Source organism: Diceros bicornis, chromosome 6 (assembly GCF_020826845.1).
Source record: "Diceros bicornis minor isolate mBicDic1 chromosome 6, mDicBic1.mat.cur, whole genome shotgun sequence".
Lineage (NCBI taxonomy): Eukaryota > Metazoa > Chordata > Mammalia > Perissodactyla > Rhinocerotidae > Diceros > Diceros bicornis.
Window position 1 is genome coordinate 27,442,421 of NC_080745.1, and position 20,241 is coordinate 27,462,661.

Below are 20,241 nucleotides of genomic sequence, written 5' to 3' on the forward strand. Positions count from 1 at the left end.
AACAGCGCGGCAAGCGGACTTTTCCCAGTGGAAACGCTGGGCTGGGGAGATAGCCGGGCTGGCGGATCCGGCCCATCCCCTCCAGGGCTCAGCCCCGCCTCCCTGGGCGCCGGGCCGCCCAGCAGCGGCGCGCGCGAGGCTGCAGTGCCGGCCTCCACCGCACGGGGCAGCACTACCTGCAGCACGGCGGTGGCGGCCCAGGAGCCTCTCTTGGCGGCGGCAGGCGGAGGCCGCCCGCGCGCCCTCGCTCATTGGCCGCGGCGCGGGCGCTGCCATGTTGGCGGAAGCAGTGGCTCCCGTCCCGTGGAGCCGCTGTGGCTACCGCTGTGTCCCTCCGCGCAGACTCCTGCTGTTTTGGCCTCGCCGGTTTTGGCCCTGAGAGGCGGCGGCCGGCGGGATGGAGAAAAGTAGGATGAACCTGCCCAAGGGGCCGGACACACTCTGCTTCGACAAGGACGAGTTTATGAAGGTGCGCGCCGGGCTTCCCCCGGGCCGGGCTGTGGGTGCCGGCCCTGCGTCGCCCCGGGCCTCCCCTCGGGTCCTCCTGCCGCGTCCCGGCCGCGCTCGCCCGTCGGCGCCCGCTCTGTGACAGGCCCCGCGCTGCACTGCGTGGACTCCTGGCCTCAGGTTTGGCAGGTGCAGCCTGGAGAGAGCACTTCTGTGAAATCGTGCATATTAAGAGAAATGGTCTGAAAGTTCTAGGCAAGGGATTTTGAGCCGAATCTAAAAGCCCGTGTTATTATCTGATGCTGTTACCACGTGGTGCAGTCAAGATTACCAATCCCCTTGCCAGGCGGAAGCTTGTTGCCCAGTGCCTTAAACCTAGAAGCTCAGTAAATATGTGTTGAATAAATCTCTGAACGCACGTACTTACCCAGGGATCGGGTTGGAAAAAAAGGCACTTAATCTAAGGTTTTTGCCTAACATTCATGTTAAAGCTTCTGGAATGAGATATTTAAAAGATTAGAATATTCTTATTGATTTTGTTGCAGTACAACAAAGCAAACCATTTTCCTTTTCTAAAGGTGCCCTACTTCTTCCTTTACAAGGTGAACTTGAACTTGGTCTGCAGCTAATTGTTGGACATAAACTTACAGAATAGAATATAAGCTGAAAACGATTTACTGATAATAAAAGTTCATCAGGCACAGCCTTGAAAATGTCCAAGGTCTGAATCAGAGCTAGGAGGAGCTTTGCCTACCTATGTGTCTGCACTTAAACCATCAAAAAATATATTTGTTTAATTTCTAAGGATTGAAACTTTTGACACCACCTAGTAGCTGGTTTCAATGTTAAAAAGTTAAAGGTTTTAGCTCAGTAGACGCTTCAAATTTTGAACAAGTGAGTTTAAATCTGTTATTCTGTGTTTTGTGATGACTTCAGAATATGTTTTTCTTTTCTTAGGTTAATTAGCCTCTCTCTTTTTGATATTTACATTCAGGTCACATCTCCAAAACTCTGGTTTTAAAAAAGTGTTTACATCTGGATCCTCTCCAGAGTGGCCATATCATTTTTAATATGTGGGGCTATCTAGACCCAGGAATGATGTACTCTTGTTTTTGTACAGTGATGTTTCTGCTAAACCACTGTAATAAAACGTGTAACTTGAATGGGATGTCTGAAAGAGAGTACAAAGTGAACTCATGGATCCAGAAACCCTTTGTTCCACGTCCTAAGAGCTACCCTGACGTGAGGGTGGAAAGAAGGAACTGAGGATACATGATGCGGAGAGGTGCACTGGAAGAAGAAAAGGTGCACACAGAGATCAGGGCTTTGTTCTGACTTCGAGGATCTCAGAGTACCGAAAACTCTTGTCCATCTTTTGACTCCTTTATACTTCCTCAGGCCCAACGCCAGCATGCTTTCTGACTCACTAGCCCCACCATCTTTCTCACTCTGAGCTGTCAGAATGCCTTTGGTAAAAGCAGCTTCAGAAAGTAAAAATCTCAAAATGTAAGTTCTAAAATAGAACTTAGAGGTAGGGAGAGAGCAAACTGGGGAAGTGGCTGGAATGCCAGCAATTCCGTATTCTTTCACGGCTCTTAAACCTCTGAATATGCCATGCAATTTTTAGTGCTAATAAATGTGACCACTTCATATGTAGAAGAAAAATACGTAGAACAGCTGTTCTGTGTAAAACGTTATTGATTTTCTAGGTGGGACCTGGAGATAAAGGTTATTTGCAAATTTGTGTTCCCTTCGAAGAGACATTTAATAAGTTATAGTTCTGTGCACAGAAGATGGGTGGAGAACCTGCTCTCGGGCTTATGTTTCTACATTTGTGTCTCATTCAACACATTTTGGAATTGAATAGGTTTTGTGCCTGTGGGAATGTTAGAAAATATCAGATTTGCATTAGGAGAGTTGAGATTACTTGAAATCCAGTTAGTTGATTGGAAACTGTGTCATAGTCTGCCGAACATGATGACCTGGTAGGGCAATGGTAACAATTGCTCATTTAAAATAAACAGGGATTCACTGATCACCTACTGTGTGCCAGCCAGCCATCTAGACATGATGGTACAAGGAAAGATAAGATACGGTTTTGGCTTTTGAGCATGGTGATAGGAAGAATGTGTGCGCCATGAAATTGCATTTAGTTCAAAGTCGGTTGGGGTATGGAAGAATGGCCAGGTATGAGACTGGAAGCATAGAAAGGTAGATGGGGGTGGGGTCACAAGTTGTGCTGGGCCTTGTACACTGCACTGAGGGGTTTGTGCCTGATGCACTATTCATTATGGAGTTACAGTCGAATTTAAAGCAGGAAATTACATGGTCATTTCTGTTGCATTGGAGCTGACTGGTGGCAGGAGGCTACTTAAAAAATCATTTCAGTGGCCCCTATGAAATCTAATGAAAAATACAGAGGAGGGAACAGGTTTGTGAAAGATGTAAGTGATCAAAAGGCAGGACTGGCAGATGGAAGAATCACTTTGTGGTGGAGGTGGTGGCAACATCGAACTGTTAGCTTTGTCAGCTTAAAGTACACAAGTCCTGAGAGGGTTGACTAATGAATGAAATAGGACATAGTGTAGTAGGAGAGAGAAAATGGCATGCTAACAAAGGTAAATTAGACCCATTTACCTAGGTGTGCTGTTGAAATCATAGCCTTCCCCTTCTCTCTCAGCATATGACTTCATCTCCTGTTTTAGAGAAAAAAACAGAGGCCATCAAATGGGAACTCCTTTATCTTGCTGATAACAATCCCATTCTTAAAAACAACTACAAAACAAAAAACCAATCCCATTCTTGTATTTGTACCCATTTTCTTTCTCCTCCTTGCCTGGTATGTGGAGGAGCTTTCTTTCCTCCTGAGGTTCATTCTTCTACCCATGCTTGGATCCCATGCCCTCTTGCCTTCTCAGAACCGTTATCTTTTCCTGCTCTATCCTCCTTCCCTTTGGCTTTCATACACACTCCTATTTTAGTTTCTTCCACTTTATCCTCCCGCCTTTAGTTATTGCCCTGTCACTCTCTTCCATATCACAGCCACATGCTTAAGAATTGTCTGTATTTTCTCACCTTTCACCCTTAAACTCTTTCCATTCTGGCCCCATCATTCCACCAACAGTTTTCACCCAAGTTGACTAGATGTAAGTTAATCCAGCAGACCTTTTTCTGTCTCCTTACTTGCCCTCTCTGCAGACCAAATGCTCTCTTTATTGCTTTCTGGTTTTCTTGTTACATCTCTGGTCTTGCTGTCTCCTGTGCATAATCATTCTCCTTGTTGTAGCCATTAAATGGCTGGTTATGGGCTCAATCACATGTCCTCCCCTTTTCCTAGATGATCCTCTGTGCAGCTTCAGTGACCATCTATAGGCAGGTGACACAGATTCATATTTCTGGCCCAAATGTCTCCTGATCTCCAATCCCATATCATGAACTTCTCTTTGACATCTCTTTTTGAATATCTCTGGCACCTCAAACTCATCATGTTCAAAACTGAATTCATGAGTACCTTCTCCCTCCAATACTAGCTCTCTTGTAGTATTACCTATCTCAGTAAATGCTCCACCATCCATCTAGTTGTGAGTCAGAAAACCAGGAGTCGGCTCCTCTCTCTCTCACCTTTCCAAAATCCAATCTATGGATTTTACCAAGTCCTATAGATTTCACTTCCTGAATATCTGTTGAATCCATCTGCTTCTCTACATCTCCTCTTTTCCTACCTTCCAAATTATCATCTCATGCGATTATACTAGGATGGCTTCTTAACTAGTCTCCGTGCATTCATTCTTGCTCTTTCTAATCTGTGTTCTACATTGCAGGCAGGCTGTTCTTCTCAAAATGCATATCCGATCTTGTATGTGTAACAGGTGGATAGTCAGTCTGCCTGGTCATGAGAACATTTTTCAAAACATTTGAAAATATTTCAAAGCAGCTCATTCTATTGTTGGATGGTTTTAATGGTAGATAGTTTGTATCTCTGCTAAGCCAAAATCTGCCTCCATTGAACTTCTATTCATCAGTTCCTTTCCTGAACCCCCACCTCTTAGTGGCTTTGTTGGCACTCTTGGTAGGCACATGATACGTTTTTTTTTTTGTGAGGGAGATCAGCCCTGAGCTAACATCTGTGCTAATCCTCCTCTTTTTGCTGAGGAAGACCGGCTCTGAACTAACATCTATCGCCAATCCTCTTCCTTTTTTCCTTCCCCAAAGCCCCAGTGGATAGTTGTATGTCATAGTTGCACATCCCTCTAGTTGCTGTATATGGGACGCAGCCTCAGCATGGCCGGAGAAGCGGTGCGTCGGTGCGCGCCCGGGATCTGAACCTGGGCCGCCGGTAGCAGAGCGTGCGCACTTAACCACTAAGCCACGGGGCCGGCCGCCACATGATACCTTTTTAATGAAGAGAGAAATCGGGAACCCTCCTTATGGTGACTGCAAGCAACTATGATATGTTAAAGAACTAGTAGAAAATAGGTCATTGAGGCTCCTCCCTGTTCTAACTGGCTGAATTGGGAATATTGAAACAGGAATTGTGTCCAAGAGTGTCCCTGTTCTCAAGGAGCATATATTCTAATGGAAAAGGGAAAAATGAGCAGCTGTTCGGATCTCTTTGTGTTGCACCAGTTGAATAGTGACCTGGAAATGTGGGTGCCAGTATCAGCTCTGCTGCCCACTAGTGTGACTTTGGGCAAATTGCTGACCTCTGGGCTTCAGTTTCCTCATAAGTATGATGGGGTGGTGCTTATCTAAATCATATTTGCAGTCTCTTCCAGCTCTTGACATTTTGTGTTTCTGTGAAAAAAGACGTCAGTTTTTCTGGTTTGCAGATAAGAAAACTGAGGCCCCAGGGTGCCATGACTTCCCTCAAAGTCATATAGCTAGTTGGGGCAAATCACGCCGTTATCTCCTAATTCCCTGACTGCTGGGCTTCAGTCCTGGGAAAATAATAGTGTAACACTTCCCTTTCCAGAGTTCCAGAGGTGGGAACTTTGGGAAGTGGAAAATTTGCAATATCATCAAGAATAGCCCAAAAGGCCCGGCCCCGTGGCTTAGCGGTTAAGTGCGCACGCTCTGCTACTGGCGGCCCAGGTTTGGATCCCGGGCGTGCACCGACGCACTGCTTCTCCGACCATGCTGAGGCCGCGTCCCACATACAGCAACTAGAAGGATGTGCAACTATGTCATGCAACTATCTACTGGGGCTTTGGGGAAAAAAAAAAGGAAGAGGATTGGCAATAGATGTTAGCTCAGAGCCGGTCTTCCTCAGCAAAAAGAAGAGGATTAGCATGGATGTTAGCTCAGGGCTGATCTTCCTCAAAAAAAAAAAAAAAAAAAAAAAAAAAAGAACAGCCCAAAAGATGGCACAAAGTCCGTATACTGAAGCTCCTGCATTTTACCAATAGGGAAGTGATTGGGGGCTGTCTCTTATTTTAGAAGAAATTCTAACAAGTCTAGTGATCTGGACTCTTGGCCTGTAGATTAGGTACAGTAAATGTGATGAGAGGGAAAAGGTGGTAGAGGTAGACTTATTGACAACAGCAAGAAATAGTAGCTGACGGGAAAGGAAAAGAGAAAAATGATGAAACACAGATAGCACTTCGAAAGCAGTGCAGTTTGTGCTGCCGAGTGCCCTACACTCCTGGGAGCCATCCTCATTTCACAGCAACTCAGCACTTACCTTATAGGTTCATAACTTGACTCTAAGTCTTCATGAAAAGCTTGAGTTCTCTTCATCAGTTTGAGACAGACGTAAGTAATATCTTTGAGACTGACTGCCAGAAAAATTCTAATTAGCCGTATATGGAACTTCATTTTATAGAAAAATTTACTCATGTGAAATACTTTTCTTGATGATGTAAGTAACATTGAACATAAAGTTTATTTGGTTGGCACTTGGTAAAAAGAAGTTCTTTGCAAAAAGCAGTTTTTCTTGTTGTCCTTGCTTTTGATTTTCTAATTCACTTCTTGCAGTATAAAACTTATCATTTGAATAAAATGTTGAACTTATGGCCCTGTGAGTTATTATTACAATCGTCCCTTGGTATCCGCGGCGGATTGGTTCCAGGGACCCCTGGCCTCCTCCGAATACCAAAATCCATGGATGCTCAAGTCCCTTAGTCGGTCGTCTGTACCCGTGGGTTCTGCATCCACAGATTCATGGTGGTAAACATAGTACATGATCTGTGGTTGGTTGAATCCATGGATTCGGAACCTGCGAATACAGAGAGGGCTGACTGTAGTACATACTTGTAGTATTTGTTTGTTCAAATTTAGATAGCAAGAAGCATTATGTAAATATATCTTTTTTTAATTTAATTAATCTGATAGCATTTAGCATCACATTTCTTTAAACATTTAAACAAATTGATCCCAAACTGAGTCTTTTTAAGTTCCTCAGGTTATTCTCATACACAACCAGCATTGAGAACTTTGGAACTAGATCATTCCACTAAATAGCCCAAGAAATTAAGTTGAAAAAAGTAAGCTAAAACACCATATAGATTATGATTAGTGTTAAATTGGAGGGAAATGGGGAGAGAAAGAGAAGAAATCAACTGGAACACAGCCTATTTAGGTATTCAGATATTTGTTAGATGGATGAATAAATTTACAGAATATAGATTTTCTTTGCTTTTTCATAAATTTCACAAACACAGGTATAATATTTAACCAAAGAGTTAGATATAAAATTGGCTAATCCATTAGAACATAAATTCCTTAGAATTTAGGTGTTATTATTTCTTAATACTTTTAAGATCATCTGCACATAGATGGTAGAAAGAACTCTTTCGTATACATATCTAATTTCTCAAACTTGAATAATTTGGTAGCCAAATAAAGATTTAGAATGAGCTTTGGGACACACAAGTTCCAGACTAACTCTGTCACGTGCCAGTGGGGTCACTGTACATCCGTGAGAGTATTAGATTTGAGGGCACAGGCTGGAAGGACGAACTCCAGGGACGTTTTTGGACACTTGCTGTTCTCTCAGGCAGGAACACTCTTCACATGGTTGTTCCCATGGCTAGCTCTTTTGTGTCAGTCAGATCTCAGCTTAGATGTCACTGTTCTGTAAGGGTCCTTCCCGATCATCCAAATTAAAGCACCTCCCCTTCATCACTCACATTCACAATGTCGGTGTTTATTTACTTTTTTTAGAATTTATCACTATTAATATCACATTTATCTGTTTACATGTTTATTTTCTCATTTCTCCATTTTGAATATATATTCCTTGAGAGCAGGGACCTTGTCTTTCCTTTGTATGGCTGTGTCCCGAGTACTTAGAGTAGTGCCTGAGTCACATAGTAAATATTTAAGTAGTATGTATTGAATATAAAGAGCATTTATTCATCTGTGTTGTTCATTAGTCTTCAAGAATGATTAGAAACACTCACATAAGCCCATACTAATCTCTTCTTGGTGCTTTACCTGGGTTCAAGTAGGAAATACCTGAGTATAAAGGGAAACTATTTTTCTTCTAATTTCTGGGCTTACAGAGCATAATTGTTGACTCCTTCCAGCTTTTCAGACATAGGAGGAAGCATATATTTTAACAAAAGAAAAAATCCACTTTTAAAATGATTTTTAAAATTAGCCTGTTTTCAAAAAGTAATACTCCATTCAGAAAAAGAAAGTTCATCTATCTTAGAATTTTTTTTAATAGACTGTTTTTAGAGCAGTTTTAGTTTTATAGAAAAATTGAGTGGAAAGCAGAGTTCCCATATGTCCACTCTCCTCCTCCTTCACAGTTTCTCCTATTATTAATATCTTGCGTTATCGTGGTACATTTGTTACAACTGATGAACCAATATTGATACAGTGTTTTGTCTTGTTTTTTTTGTGAGGAAGATCAGCCCTGAGCTAACATCCATGCTAATCCTCCTCTTTTTGCTGAGGAAGACCGGCTCTGAGCTAACATTTATTGCCAATGTTCCTCCTTTTGTTCCCCTAAAGCCCCAGTAGATAGTTGTATGTCATAGTTGCGCATCCTTCTAGTTGCTGTATGTGGGACGCAGCCTCAGCATGGCTGGAGAGGCGGTGTGTCGGTGCGCGCCAGGGATCCGAACCCGGGCTGCCGGTAGCGGAGCACGCGCACTTAACTGCCAAGCCATGGGGCCAGCCCATGATACAGTGTTATTAACTGAAGTCCATGGTTCACATTGGGGTTCACTCTTTGTGTTGTACAGTTCTGTGGGTTTTGACGTGCATAGTGTCATATATCTTCAATTACAGTATCATACAGAGTGGTTTCACTGCCTTAAAAACCCCCTGTACTCCACCTATTCATTTTTTCTTCTCTCTCTGCAACTCCCTCCGTGTCACCTCTGCAACCACTTGTCTTTTTGCTGTCTCTAAAGTTCTGCCTTTTCCAGAATGTTACATAGTTGGAATCATATAGTGTATAGCCTTTTCAGACTGGTCTTTCACTTAGCAATATACATATAGGGTTCTTTAATGTCTTCGAGACTGTGGTAGTTCCTTTCTTTTTATTGCTGAATAATATTCCATTGTGTGGGTGTATCACAGTTTGTTCATCTATTCATCTATTGAAGGAAATCTTGATTGCTTCCAAGTTTTGGCAGTTATGAATAAAGCTGCCATAAATATCTGTGTGCAGGTTTTTGTGTGGACGTAAGTTTTCTACTCCTTGGGTACATACCAAGGAATGCACTTGCTGGATCATATGGTAAGAGGATGTTTAGTTTTGTAAGAAATTACCAAGCTGTCTTCCAAAGTGTCTGTACCCTTTGCATTCCCACCAACAATGAATGAGAGTTCCTGTTACTCCACATCGTCACCGGCGTTTGGTGTTGTCAGTGTTTTGAATTTTTGTCTTTCTAATAGATGTGTAATGGTATCTCATTTGAATTTGCAATTCCCTAATGACATTATGCTGAGCATCTTTTCAGATCGTTTGCCGGTTTTTAAATTAGGTTGTTTGATTTATTATTGTTATTAAGAGTTCTTTGTATATTTTGGATTCAAGTCCTTTATCATGTATGTGTTTTGTGAGTATTTTCTCCATTCTGTGAGTAGTCTTTTCATGCTCTTAACAGTGTCTTTTGCAGAGAAGTAGTTTTTAATTTTAATGGAGTCTACCTTACCAGTTTTTTCTTTCATAGATCATGCTTTTGGTGTTGTATCTAAACAGTCATTGCCAAATTCAAAGTCACCTAGATTTTCTCTTATGTTATCTTCCAGAACTTTTGCATTTTACAGTTAGGTCTGTGATCCATTTTGAATTAATTTTTTTGTGAAACATCTATGTCTTTATTCATTTTTTTACATGTGGATTCATTTTTTTGCACTGTTGCGGTACCATTTGTTGAAGACTATCCTTTCTCCATTGAATTGCCTCCACTGAATTGCATATTTGTGTGGATCTGTTTCTGAGCTCTCTGTTCTGTTCCATTGATCTATTTGTCTCTTCTTTTGTCAGCACCATTCTTTCTTAACTGCTGTAGCTTTAATAGTAAGTCTTGAGGTTGAGTAGTGTCAGTCCTCTGAATTTGCTTTTTTTCTTCCATATTGTGTTGGCTACCCTGGGCCTTTTGCCTTTTCATGTAAACTTTAGAATCAATTTGTTGATATCCACAAAATAACTTTCTGAGATTTTGATTGGGATTGCATTGAATCTATAGATCAATTTGGGAAGAACTGACACATTAATGATGTTGAGTCTTCATATCCAGGAGTAGGGAATATCTCTCCATTTATTTAGATCTCACCTTCTTTGCTTTTCTTTCTTTCTTTCTTTTTTTTTTTTTTGCTGAGGAAGATTGGCCCTGGGCTAACATCCGTACCCGTCTTCCTATACTTTATATGGGATGCCACCACAGCATGGCTTGACAAGCGGTGCGTCAGTGTGCGCCCAGGATCCGAACCAGCGAACCCTGGGCCACCAGAGCGGAGCATGCACACTTAACCGCTATGCCACCGGGCCGGCCCCCTTCTTTGCTTTCTTTCATCAGAATTTTGTATTTTTTCTCAGATAAATCTTGTACATATTTTGTTAGATTTGTACCTGAATCTTTCATTGTTTTATCTGCTAATATAAATCATGTTGGGTTTTTTTTGGTGAGGAAGATTGGCCCTGAGCACATCTGTTGCCAGTCGTCTTCTTTTTGCTGAGGAAGATTGGCTCTGAGCCAACATCCATGCCCATCTTCCTCCATTTTGTACATGGGACACCACCATAGCTTGACTTGAGCAGTGCCTCCATCTGCGCCAGGAATTCGAACCTGCGAACCCTGGGCCGCCTAAGCAGACCCAACCACTGTGCCACCGGGCCAGCCCCAATGATGGTATATTTTTAATTTCAGATTCCGCTTGTTCATTGCTGGTATGTAGGAAAGCAATTGACTTTAGTATATTAACCTTGTATCCTGCAGTCTTGCTATAATCACTTATTAGTTTCAGGAGTTTTTTGGTCATTTCTTCAGGATTTTCTATACAGAAATCATGTAATCTATGAACAAAGTTTTATTTCTTCTTTCCCAATTAGTGCATCTTTTATATCCTTTTCTTACCTTATTTCATTGGTTTGGACTTCCAGTACAATGTTGAATAGGAGTAGTAAGAGGGACATCCTTGCCTTGTTCCCCATCTTCTATTTTCTCACTATTAATATGATGTTAGCTGTGAGTTTTTTGTAGAAATTCTTTATCAAGTTACGTAAGTTCCTGTCTATTCCTAGTTTTCTGAGAGTTTTTATCAAGAATGGGTGTGGACTTTGTCAAATGCTTTTTCTGCATCTGTTGATATGATCGTGTGATTTTTCTATTGATGTGATGAATCACATTAAGAGATTTTCTAATATTGAACCAGCTTTGCATATCTTTGGTTTTGGTATTAAGTAACGGTGGCCTCATAGAATGAGTTAGGGAGTGTTCCCTCTGCTTTTATTTTCTGGAAGAGATTGTAGAGAATTGTATAATTTCTTGTAATTGTATTATTTCTTCCTTAAATATTTGGTTGAATTCACCATTGACCATGGGATCAATAGTGATAGCCCTTCTTTCATCTGATATTAGTAATTTATGTCTTTTCCCTTTATTTCTTTGTTAGTCTGGCTAGCGTCTTATCTATTTTACTGATATTTTCAAAGAAGTAGACTTTGGTTTCATTAGTTTTTTATTTTAATTTCCTAGTTTTAATTTCATTGATTTCTGCTCTAATTTTTATTTTTTCTTTTCTTCTGCTTATTTTAGACTTAATTTGTTCTTTTTATGGTTTCCTAAAATAGAAGCTTAGATTATTGACTTTAGATTTTTTTCCCCCTAATATTTGCATTCAATACCATATTTCCCCTTTAAGCACTGTTTTTGCTGCATCCCACACATTTTGCTAAGTTGTATTTTATTTTCATTTGGTTAAAAATATGTTTTCATTTCTCTTGAGACTTCTTTATCTCGTATGTTATTTAGAAGTGTGTTGTTTAGTCTCCAAGTATTTTGGAATTTTCCAGCTACCTTTCTGTTATTGATTTCTAGTTTAATTTTATTGTAGTCTGAAAGTGTACTTTGTATAATTTCTGTTTTTAAAAATTTGTTAAGGTGTGTTTTATGGCCCAGAATTGGTTTGTCTTGATGAATGTTCCCACTGAGCTTGAGAAGAATGTGTATTCTGGTGTTATTGGGTGAAGTTGTCTGTAGATGTCCATTATATGGACAGTTGATTGATAGTGGTGTTGAATTAACTGTCTTGACTGATTTTCTGGATCTGTCAGATCCTTATTGCCTTACTACTAGATCTGTCCATTACTGATAGAGAGGTGTTGAAGTCATCAGCTGTAGTAATAGATTTGTTTATTTCTCTGTACAGTTCTGTCAGTTTTTGCCTCTTGTATTTTGAAGCTTTGTTGTTAAGCACATTACACATTAAGATTGTTGTGTCTTCTTTGTGAATTGACTTCTTTATCATTATGTAATGCTCCTCTTTATGCATGATAATTTTCCTTGCTCTGAAAATTTCTTTGTCTGAAATTAATATAGCTACTCCAGCTTTCTTTGGATTACTGTTACCTTGGAATTTTTAACGTATCTGAACATTTTTCTTGTTGATATTTAAGTTTTTTCTTTTTTTATTGAGATATAATTCACTTAACATAAAATTTACCATTTTAAAGTGTACACTTCAGTGGTTTGTAGTATATTTAGTATGTTTTGCATCTATCACCACTATCTAGTTCCAGAACATTTCCGTCACCTCAGAAAGAAACCTCATACCTATTCATTCCAATTCTCCCCTCTCCTGGCAACTGCTAATCTGCTTTCTATCTTTATGGATTTGCCTATTCTGGAACATCTCATATAAATGGAATCATACAATATGTGGCCTTTTGTGTTTGGCTTCTTTCAGTTAGTGTAATGTTTTCAAGGTTCATCCATATTATAGCATGTAACAGACTTTATTCCTTTTATGGCTGAATAATATTCCACTGTGTGGATTTTTATTTATCCATTTTGTTTATCTGTTCATCAGTTGATAGACACTTGGGTTGTGTTTATTTGTTGGCTGTTATGAATAATGCTGCTGTGAACATTCATACACAAGTTTCTGTGTGAACATCTGGTTTCAGTTCCATCAGGTATATACCTAGGCATGGAATTGCTGGATAATTTCATGTTTAACTTTTTGAGGAACTGCCAAACTATTTTCCACTGCAGCTGCACCATTTTACATTCTCACCAGCAGTGTAGGAGAATTCTAGTTTCTCCATATCCTTGCCAACACTTATTTGCTGTTTTGTTTCTTTTTCTTATTTTATTGTGGCCATCCTGGGTGTGAAGTGGTATCTTATTGTGATTTTGATTTGCATTTCCCTAATGACTAATGATGTTGAGCATCTTTTCATGTGCATATTGGCCATTTGTATATCTTCTTTGGAGAAAGGTATATTCAAATCCTTTGCTCATTTTTTAATCAGGTTGTCTTTTTATTGTTGAGTTGTAAGAGTTCTTTCTGTATTCTTGATTTAGACTCTTGTCAGATATATGATTTGCAAATATTTTCTCCCATTCTGTGGGTTGTCTTTTCACTTTCTTAATAGTGTCCTTTGATGCACAAAAGTTTTTCTTTTGATCAAATTCAATTTATCTATTATTTTTTATGTTTTTTTATGTCGTATCTAAAAAAACCATTGCCTAATCCAAGGTCACACAGATTTTCACCTGTTTTCTTCTATGAGTTTTATACTTTTAGCTCTCATGTTGAAGTCTTTGATGCATTTTGAGTTAAATTTTTATATATGATATGATGTTGGTGTCCACATTTATTCTTTTGCATGTAGCTATTCACTTGTCCCAGGATCATTTGTTGAAAAGACTATTCTTTCTCCATTGAATGATCTTGGCACCCTTGTAAAAAACCAGTTGACTGTAAATGTATGGGTTTTAAGTTCTTTCTTTTTAAATGTTTAGTAAATATACAATATAAAGTAAAACTATTTCTGGTAAAACAAATATGTTTATTGTTATATGCCACTGTGAATTTGAGGTTGGTTGTTGCTGCAGCAAAAGCTGCCTAATTCAGTGTTCACAGATGTAAGTAATTTAGTTTTAAGCTATGCAACGTTTGTTTTATCTGAGAACAAATACATAAATGGCAGGTTGATTTTTAATATTAGCTAATAGCATTGTTCATTAGAGCTGAGTTATATGATTTGGAATGCCATCGTGAAGTTCAGACCTGACCTTCATCCATGTGAAGTTCAGAACTTAAAGAATATGTAACTGAGGCAGGTAAAGTGATCTGCCTAAAGTCATTATGACTGGTTAGTAGCAAGGCCGGGATTACAAGCTGTGTCCTGCTCCCATGTTCTTTCTGTGATCTGCTGTGTAACTATGAATGCAAAGTGTTGCCTGAGGTAGTCTCAGGAAGCGAAATGACCAGGCTAATTCTGGCCCCAGATAAAGAAGCAGGTGGTTTTTCAGTAGGTGGCTGTGAAATTATGGTTTGATAAGAAATCTTTATATCTGACACTATCAGTGCCAGTGTTTGGCTAATTAACTAAGAAAATCAGTTTAAACAAGTACTCTTAAGGAATGATGCATAGAGTCCTTAACATTTTATCTTAAGACATATATGTGTATGTTTATTCTCCATTGATGTGGTGCTGAGCTGTTTTCTCTGATTATTGGTCTGCTGATGAGATTTCTGTATTATCTTTTTTGCATTCAGTTTCACTTTAAGTTGAATGAGAACCCTAAGGCGTTTGCATAGAATCTCACTGTAGAATGCTTCTAGGTTTGTATGATCCTCCTCCCTGCTGTGCTACCTGGTTCATGATCATCTCATTCATATCTAATTCAACAAAAATTTTCTTATCAATTTCCCTGTATCAAGTCTTTCCAAAGTATCTTCCTTAGTTTTCATAAAAACAATTATCTTTTTGTACTCATTTTGTTGATTTACATAATATTTAGTAAAATTAACAGGGAGCCCTGCCCTGTGGCCTGGTGGTTGAGTTCAGCGCGCTCTGCTTTGGCAGCCCGGGTTCGGTTCCTAGGTACAGACCTATGCCACTTGGCGGCGGCCGTGCTGTGGCGGTGACCCACGTACAAAATAGAGGAAGATGGGCAACAGATGTTAGCTCAGGGCACATCTTCAGAAAAGAAGAAAAATTATGTAATTATGATAAGTGCAAGTGGCCTTAACAGGTTTGGGAATCATCACATCTGATTCTTTATGACTAAACAGGTCAACTAGTAGCAATCAAAGTCATGGGTGAAGTAGACAGTAACCTGCTGGTTCTAAGCATGTCAGCCTACTAGGGGCATCAGAATGTTACAAAGGGAAAACAGAACATAGCTAATCCTGTGAGACTAATACTTGGAAGTTGGTTATGAAAGATTCTGAACATCTATTCAGTGGAATACTCAGCATCCATATAAAATGTTAATATGAATTTATATGTATTATGAAAAGACATTGAAGTTTTTTTGTATGAGGAAAAGCAGTTTGGAAAACAGCAAGAGTATTAAGATTCTGTGTGTATGTGTGTGTATGTGTACACACAGAAAAGGGTCTGGGGTTCCAATTCAAGATGGCAACATAGGAGGATCGTGAATTCACCTCTTTCCATGGACACACTGAATCTACAGCTACATACAGAACAGTTGTCTGAAAAAAACCCTAAACTAGCTCGGTGATTCCTATACATTGGACAACCAAGAAGAAACCCACATTGAAGCCCATAGGAGAGGCTGAGACACAGTCTTGCCATAAACCCCACGCCTGTTGCAGCGACCCACAATCAGGAGAGAACTCACAACCCTAAGCTTCTCTGAGCAATGGAGAGTTTAAACCCCACATCTGCTACCCAAACTTTTAAGACCTACACCTGAGAGATGAGCTCCTAAAATATCTAGATTTGAAAGCCAGTAGGGCTTGTGTTCACAAGATCCACAGTGAACTGAGAAACAGTTCTTAAAGGGGATGGGTGTGGACTCACCCACCCCAGGGCCCAGCACAGGGGCAGCCAACTGAAAAGCACCCAGACTCTCTGTGAAAGAGGTTTATTTGCTTATCTGAAAGCATTGGCCTGAGTGGCAGGCATCTAATTTAACAGACATCTAGGGGCCTCTTGAAATACTCTTCAAAAACGGAGGCTGGCAGGTACCGTCTTTATGCTCTCCCTCTGCTTCACTCCAGCTCACTGGTATCTCCTGGAAAGGAGTTTGTATGCTCATCTGGCACCCCTATTTTTGCAGCTGCTGCCCAGGGGACACCTCTAGATCACCTGGCTCTGGTGGCCAGTGAGGCTTATGCTCGCAGATCCCTCATGTTCATTGCAGCATTATTTACAATAGCAAGGCATGGAAGCAACCTGTGTCCATCGATGGATGAATGGATAAAGAAAATGTGGTATATATAAACAAAGGGATATTATTCAGCCATAAAAAAGGAAATCTTGGGGGCTGGCTCGGTGGCACAAGTGGTTAAGTGCACGCGCTCCGCTGTGGCGGCCTGGGGTTCGCCAGTTTGGCTCCTGGGTGTGCACCAACACACTGCTTGGCAAGCCATGCTGTGGCGGCGTCCCATATAAAGTGGAGGAAGATGGGTACGGATGTTAGCCCAGGGCCAGTCTTCCTCAGCGAAAAAAAAGAGGAGGATTGGCAGATATTAGCACAGGGCTGATCTCCTCACAAAAAAAAAAAAAAAAGGGAAATCTTGCTATTTGGTACAAGGTGGTTGGACCTTGAGGGCATAATACTAACCTAAATAAGTCAGACAGAGAAAGACAAGTACTGTATGATCTCATTTATATGTGGAATCCAAAAAAAAAACAAAAACAAACTCGGGCTGGCCCGGTGGTGTAGCACTTCAATTTGCGTGCTCCTCTTTGGCAGCCTGGGGTTCGCCAGTTTGGATCCTGAGTGCAGACCTACGCATGGCTCATCTAGCTATGCTGAGGCGGCGTCCCACATAGAGCGACTAGAAGGATGTACAACTATGACATACAACTATCTACTGGAGCTTTGAGGAGAGAAAAGGAAGAAGGGAGGAGGGTTGGCAACAGATGTTAGCTCAGGGCCAATCTTCCTCAAAAAAAAAAACACCTCAGATACAGAGAACGGATGATTGGTGGTTGCCAGAGGTGGGGACAGGGGAGTGTGAAATGGTTGAAGAGGGGTCAAATGGTACAAACTTCCAGTTATAAGATAAATAATTTATGTCCTGGGGGTGTAATATGCAGCATTGTGACTACAGTTAATAATACTGTATTGTTTATTTGAAAGCTGCTAAGAGAGTAAATCTTAAAAGTCCTTATCACAAGAAAAAAAGTTTGTATAACCGTGTAGTGATGGATGTTAGCTAGACTTATTGTGGTGTTCATTTGGCAATAGATAACTATGAAATCATTATGTTGTATGTCTGAAACTAATATAATGTTATATGTCAATTATATCTCAATTAAAAAAAGTAATTTATTTTAAAGAGAAAGACAAAAAAACGTCTGGAAGGATGTGAATCACAAGAGTAAATAGTGTTAAAAAAACATTAATAGTGCTTATCTGTATTGCATTAGAGTATGGGTGATTTTTTTACTCTCTGTCTTTTATGTAATTACTTCTTTGTTAGTTAAAAGTTTTACCTTGAACGTTTATTACTTTTAAAATAAAGGGAGTAAAGCTGTTTCTATCTTGAGAAGAGCCTATTTGACATGTGTAATTTGAAAAAATAAAATCCCTTGTAGCATTTAGGCAACAGGAGAGAATGCTCTAGGTCAGGGGCCCCCTTCTTGGCACCTTTATAATGGGAGCAAGCACCTTCGTCATCGTGTGTACTCAAAGGTACTTTTTCCCTGCAGCAGTATACCCTTATTCTTTGTCTCATTTTATTTTATTTTATTTTATTTTTTTGTGAGGAAGATCAGCCCTGAGCTAACATCCGTTCTAATCCTCCTCTTTTTGCTGAGGAAGACCTGCTCTGAGCTAACATCTATTGCCAATCCTCCTCCTTTTTTTCCCCCAAAGCCCCAGTAGATAGTTGTCTGTCATAGTTGCACATCCTTCTAGTTGCTGTATGTGGGACTCTGCCTCAGCATGGGCAGAGAAGCGCTGCGTCGGTGTGCGCCCGGGATCCGAACCTGGGCCGCCAGTAGCGGAGTGCGCGCACCCAACCGGTAAGCCACGGGACTGGCCCCTGTCTCGTTTTATTTTTATATGTAAAAGTACTTTTTTTTATGTAAAATGTGATATCATTGCAATAATTTTTCTTTTCTGGTTTTATTTTCAGGAGGATTTTGATGTCGATCATTTTGTGTCTGACTGTAGGAAGCGTGTCCAGCTGGAAGAGCTGAGAGATGACCTGGAACTCTACTATAAACTTCTTAAAACAGCCATGGTCGAACTCATCAACAAGGATTATGCAGATTTTGTCAACCTTTCAACAAACTTGGTAAACCTTAAATCCGCAATTCCTACTAGTCAATATTTACACATACACGTAACACTCTTTCTCACTCATATTTATTCTTAAAAGTGCTAAGTGTTTTTAGAAACCTTTCAGTTGATTTTTTCCCCCCGGAAACTTGAAGAGATTACTAATCTCATTAATAAAAGAAGTAAACTTCCTTGGTATACATTTTTTGTTTTTACTGTTTTAAGATGTTCTAGATTGTTTTTTTTGAATTAGTTATTAAGAAATAGTGAAAAGTAAAGGATAATAATATCAGAGTGGTTGTTTTTGTTAGTTGCTAAGTGGTCACCATGAAATCTCACTGGTTTAGATTAATTTGCAAGAGTAAATATCAACTATTCTTAAGGAAGTGTTTAATTTACTTTCAGGTACATGTGTTAGCCAGAGCTAGGTTAAAGAAACATTGGCCAATATTGATTTTTAGGAGGCTTGGTTTTATAAAAATGTAAGAATGGTTTGTAATGAGCATATCAGTTGTTTATAAAAGTTGTTTAGAAATGCTTGGGTTTAGTACTTGTAAAAGAATTTTCTTGTTCATATTTTATTTTGTTTTCAAATGTTTGTCCAAAGAATTACAGAAAGTAGCCATCTCCATGAGAATTTCAAGAAGCATTAAAATTAATGAGCCATATTTGCCTTTGGGAAATATACCACTAAGATAAATGTTCCAGTAGGATTCGAAATCCCCCAAATTTTATTTCCATTCTATTTAATTTGGATTTTTCTCAAGGGTTGTAATAATGGTTGGGAGAGAGATAGTCCGTCAGCCTTTAACATCAGCTAGTTGTAATAATGTTTAAGAGAGAGATAGTCCATCAGATTTCAACATCGTAAATAACAGACAGATAGCTATTCACTACCTGTTAAAATTTTTCAAATTCATTTAAAATTTTGGATTCATCCGAGGGCAAATGATGCATAAAGAAGCTTTCATTTATTATGACTTGCCTTATTTTTATAGTTTCATGTATGTCAACAGATTTTTTTCATATTCTATGAGCAATGTTTATGGCAAAATAACATTTGTGTTATTTAGCTAGTTACTTAGCAATATGTGGTTGTCCGTTTTTGTTGTACAGAAAGAATAACCTAAGTCTAGTACTGCTTTGATCATTAAGCAGATACTTCATTATTACTCTGGATTGGATGTGTTTGTGCCAACATGATTTTGCCTTTAGGTTGGCATGGACAAAGCCCTCAACCAGCTTTCTGTGCCTTTGGGACAATTACGAGAAGAGGTTCTGGTAAGTCCCCAAGTAATACTCAACAGTCTACCGTAAAGCATGTTATGCTTGTTTGCCTTTTCCAAGAAGAATTCCTTTAATCTGTTAGGTTGGTTAGTAGTGGTTGTTTAATGGTCCATGATTGTGGTACCCACCTTCAAAAAAGTTGTAAATGATTCTCTATTTTTTGCCTGTGATATTACAACCTAAAAAACTTGTTTGATTTGAAGGTGAGAGATTCTCAGAGTAGACAGCTTTAAAATGTCAGGGGAGGAGAAGAAGGCTATTTTAAAATTCAACTTGTTAATGCCACCTCACTCATATGTAAATGGTCTCCAATTTACAAATGGCTTATATTTTAAGAATTTGTAGTTTTACAAGTATTTTCCAGACAATATCTTATGTGTGGTTAGATTCCTAGACAAGTCCACTAAAGCTATTTAACCCCGAATGTAGCTGAAAGATAATGTAAATGTAATGTACTACCTAGTAAACATTACATTTTAATGTTTCTCTGAAAGAATCTCTGCTGTGGGAATGAGACTCCCCACCTGTAAACCTCTGGGGACAGGGTCTCCATCTGGATGAACAGTAGAGGAGGGATTTTGGCATGACTTCCAACAGAAAACTCTGCTGCCCT

The 20,241-nt window shown here is 39.6% G+C and overlaps 1 protein-coding gene across 3 annotated transcripts in view; it reads left to right on the plus strand.

The window, feature by feature from the left end:
* Positions 1-301: 301 nt before the first annotated feature.
* COG2 (component of oligomeric golgi complex 2) overlaps positions 302-20,241 on the plus strand; it is a 58,463-nt gene continuing 38,523 nt past the window's right edge. For 2 of the 3 annotated variants that reach the window (XM_058543085.1, XM_058543086.1), the window contains exons 1-3: positions 303-469; positions 18,196-18,357; positions 19,557-19,622. In XM_058543085.1, coding sequence (XP_058399068.1) covers positions 398-469; positions 18,196-18,357; positions 19,557-19,622 — 300 coding nt within the window. In that variant the 5' untranslated portion in view covers positions 303-397. Of the gene's footprint in view, positions 470-18,195; positions 18,358-19,556; positions 19,623-20,241 lie in introns of all 3 variants that reach the window. The other variant, XM_058543087.1, reaches the window with a different exon arrangement.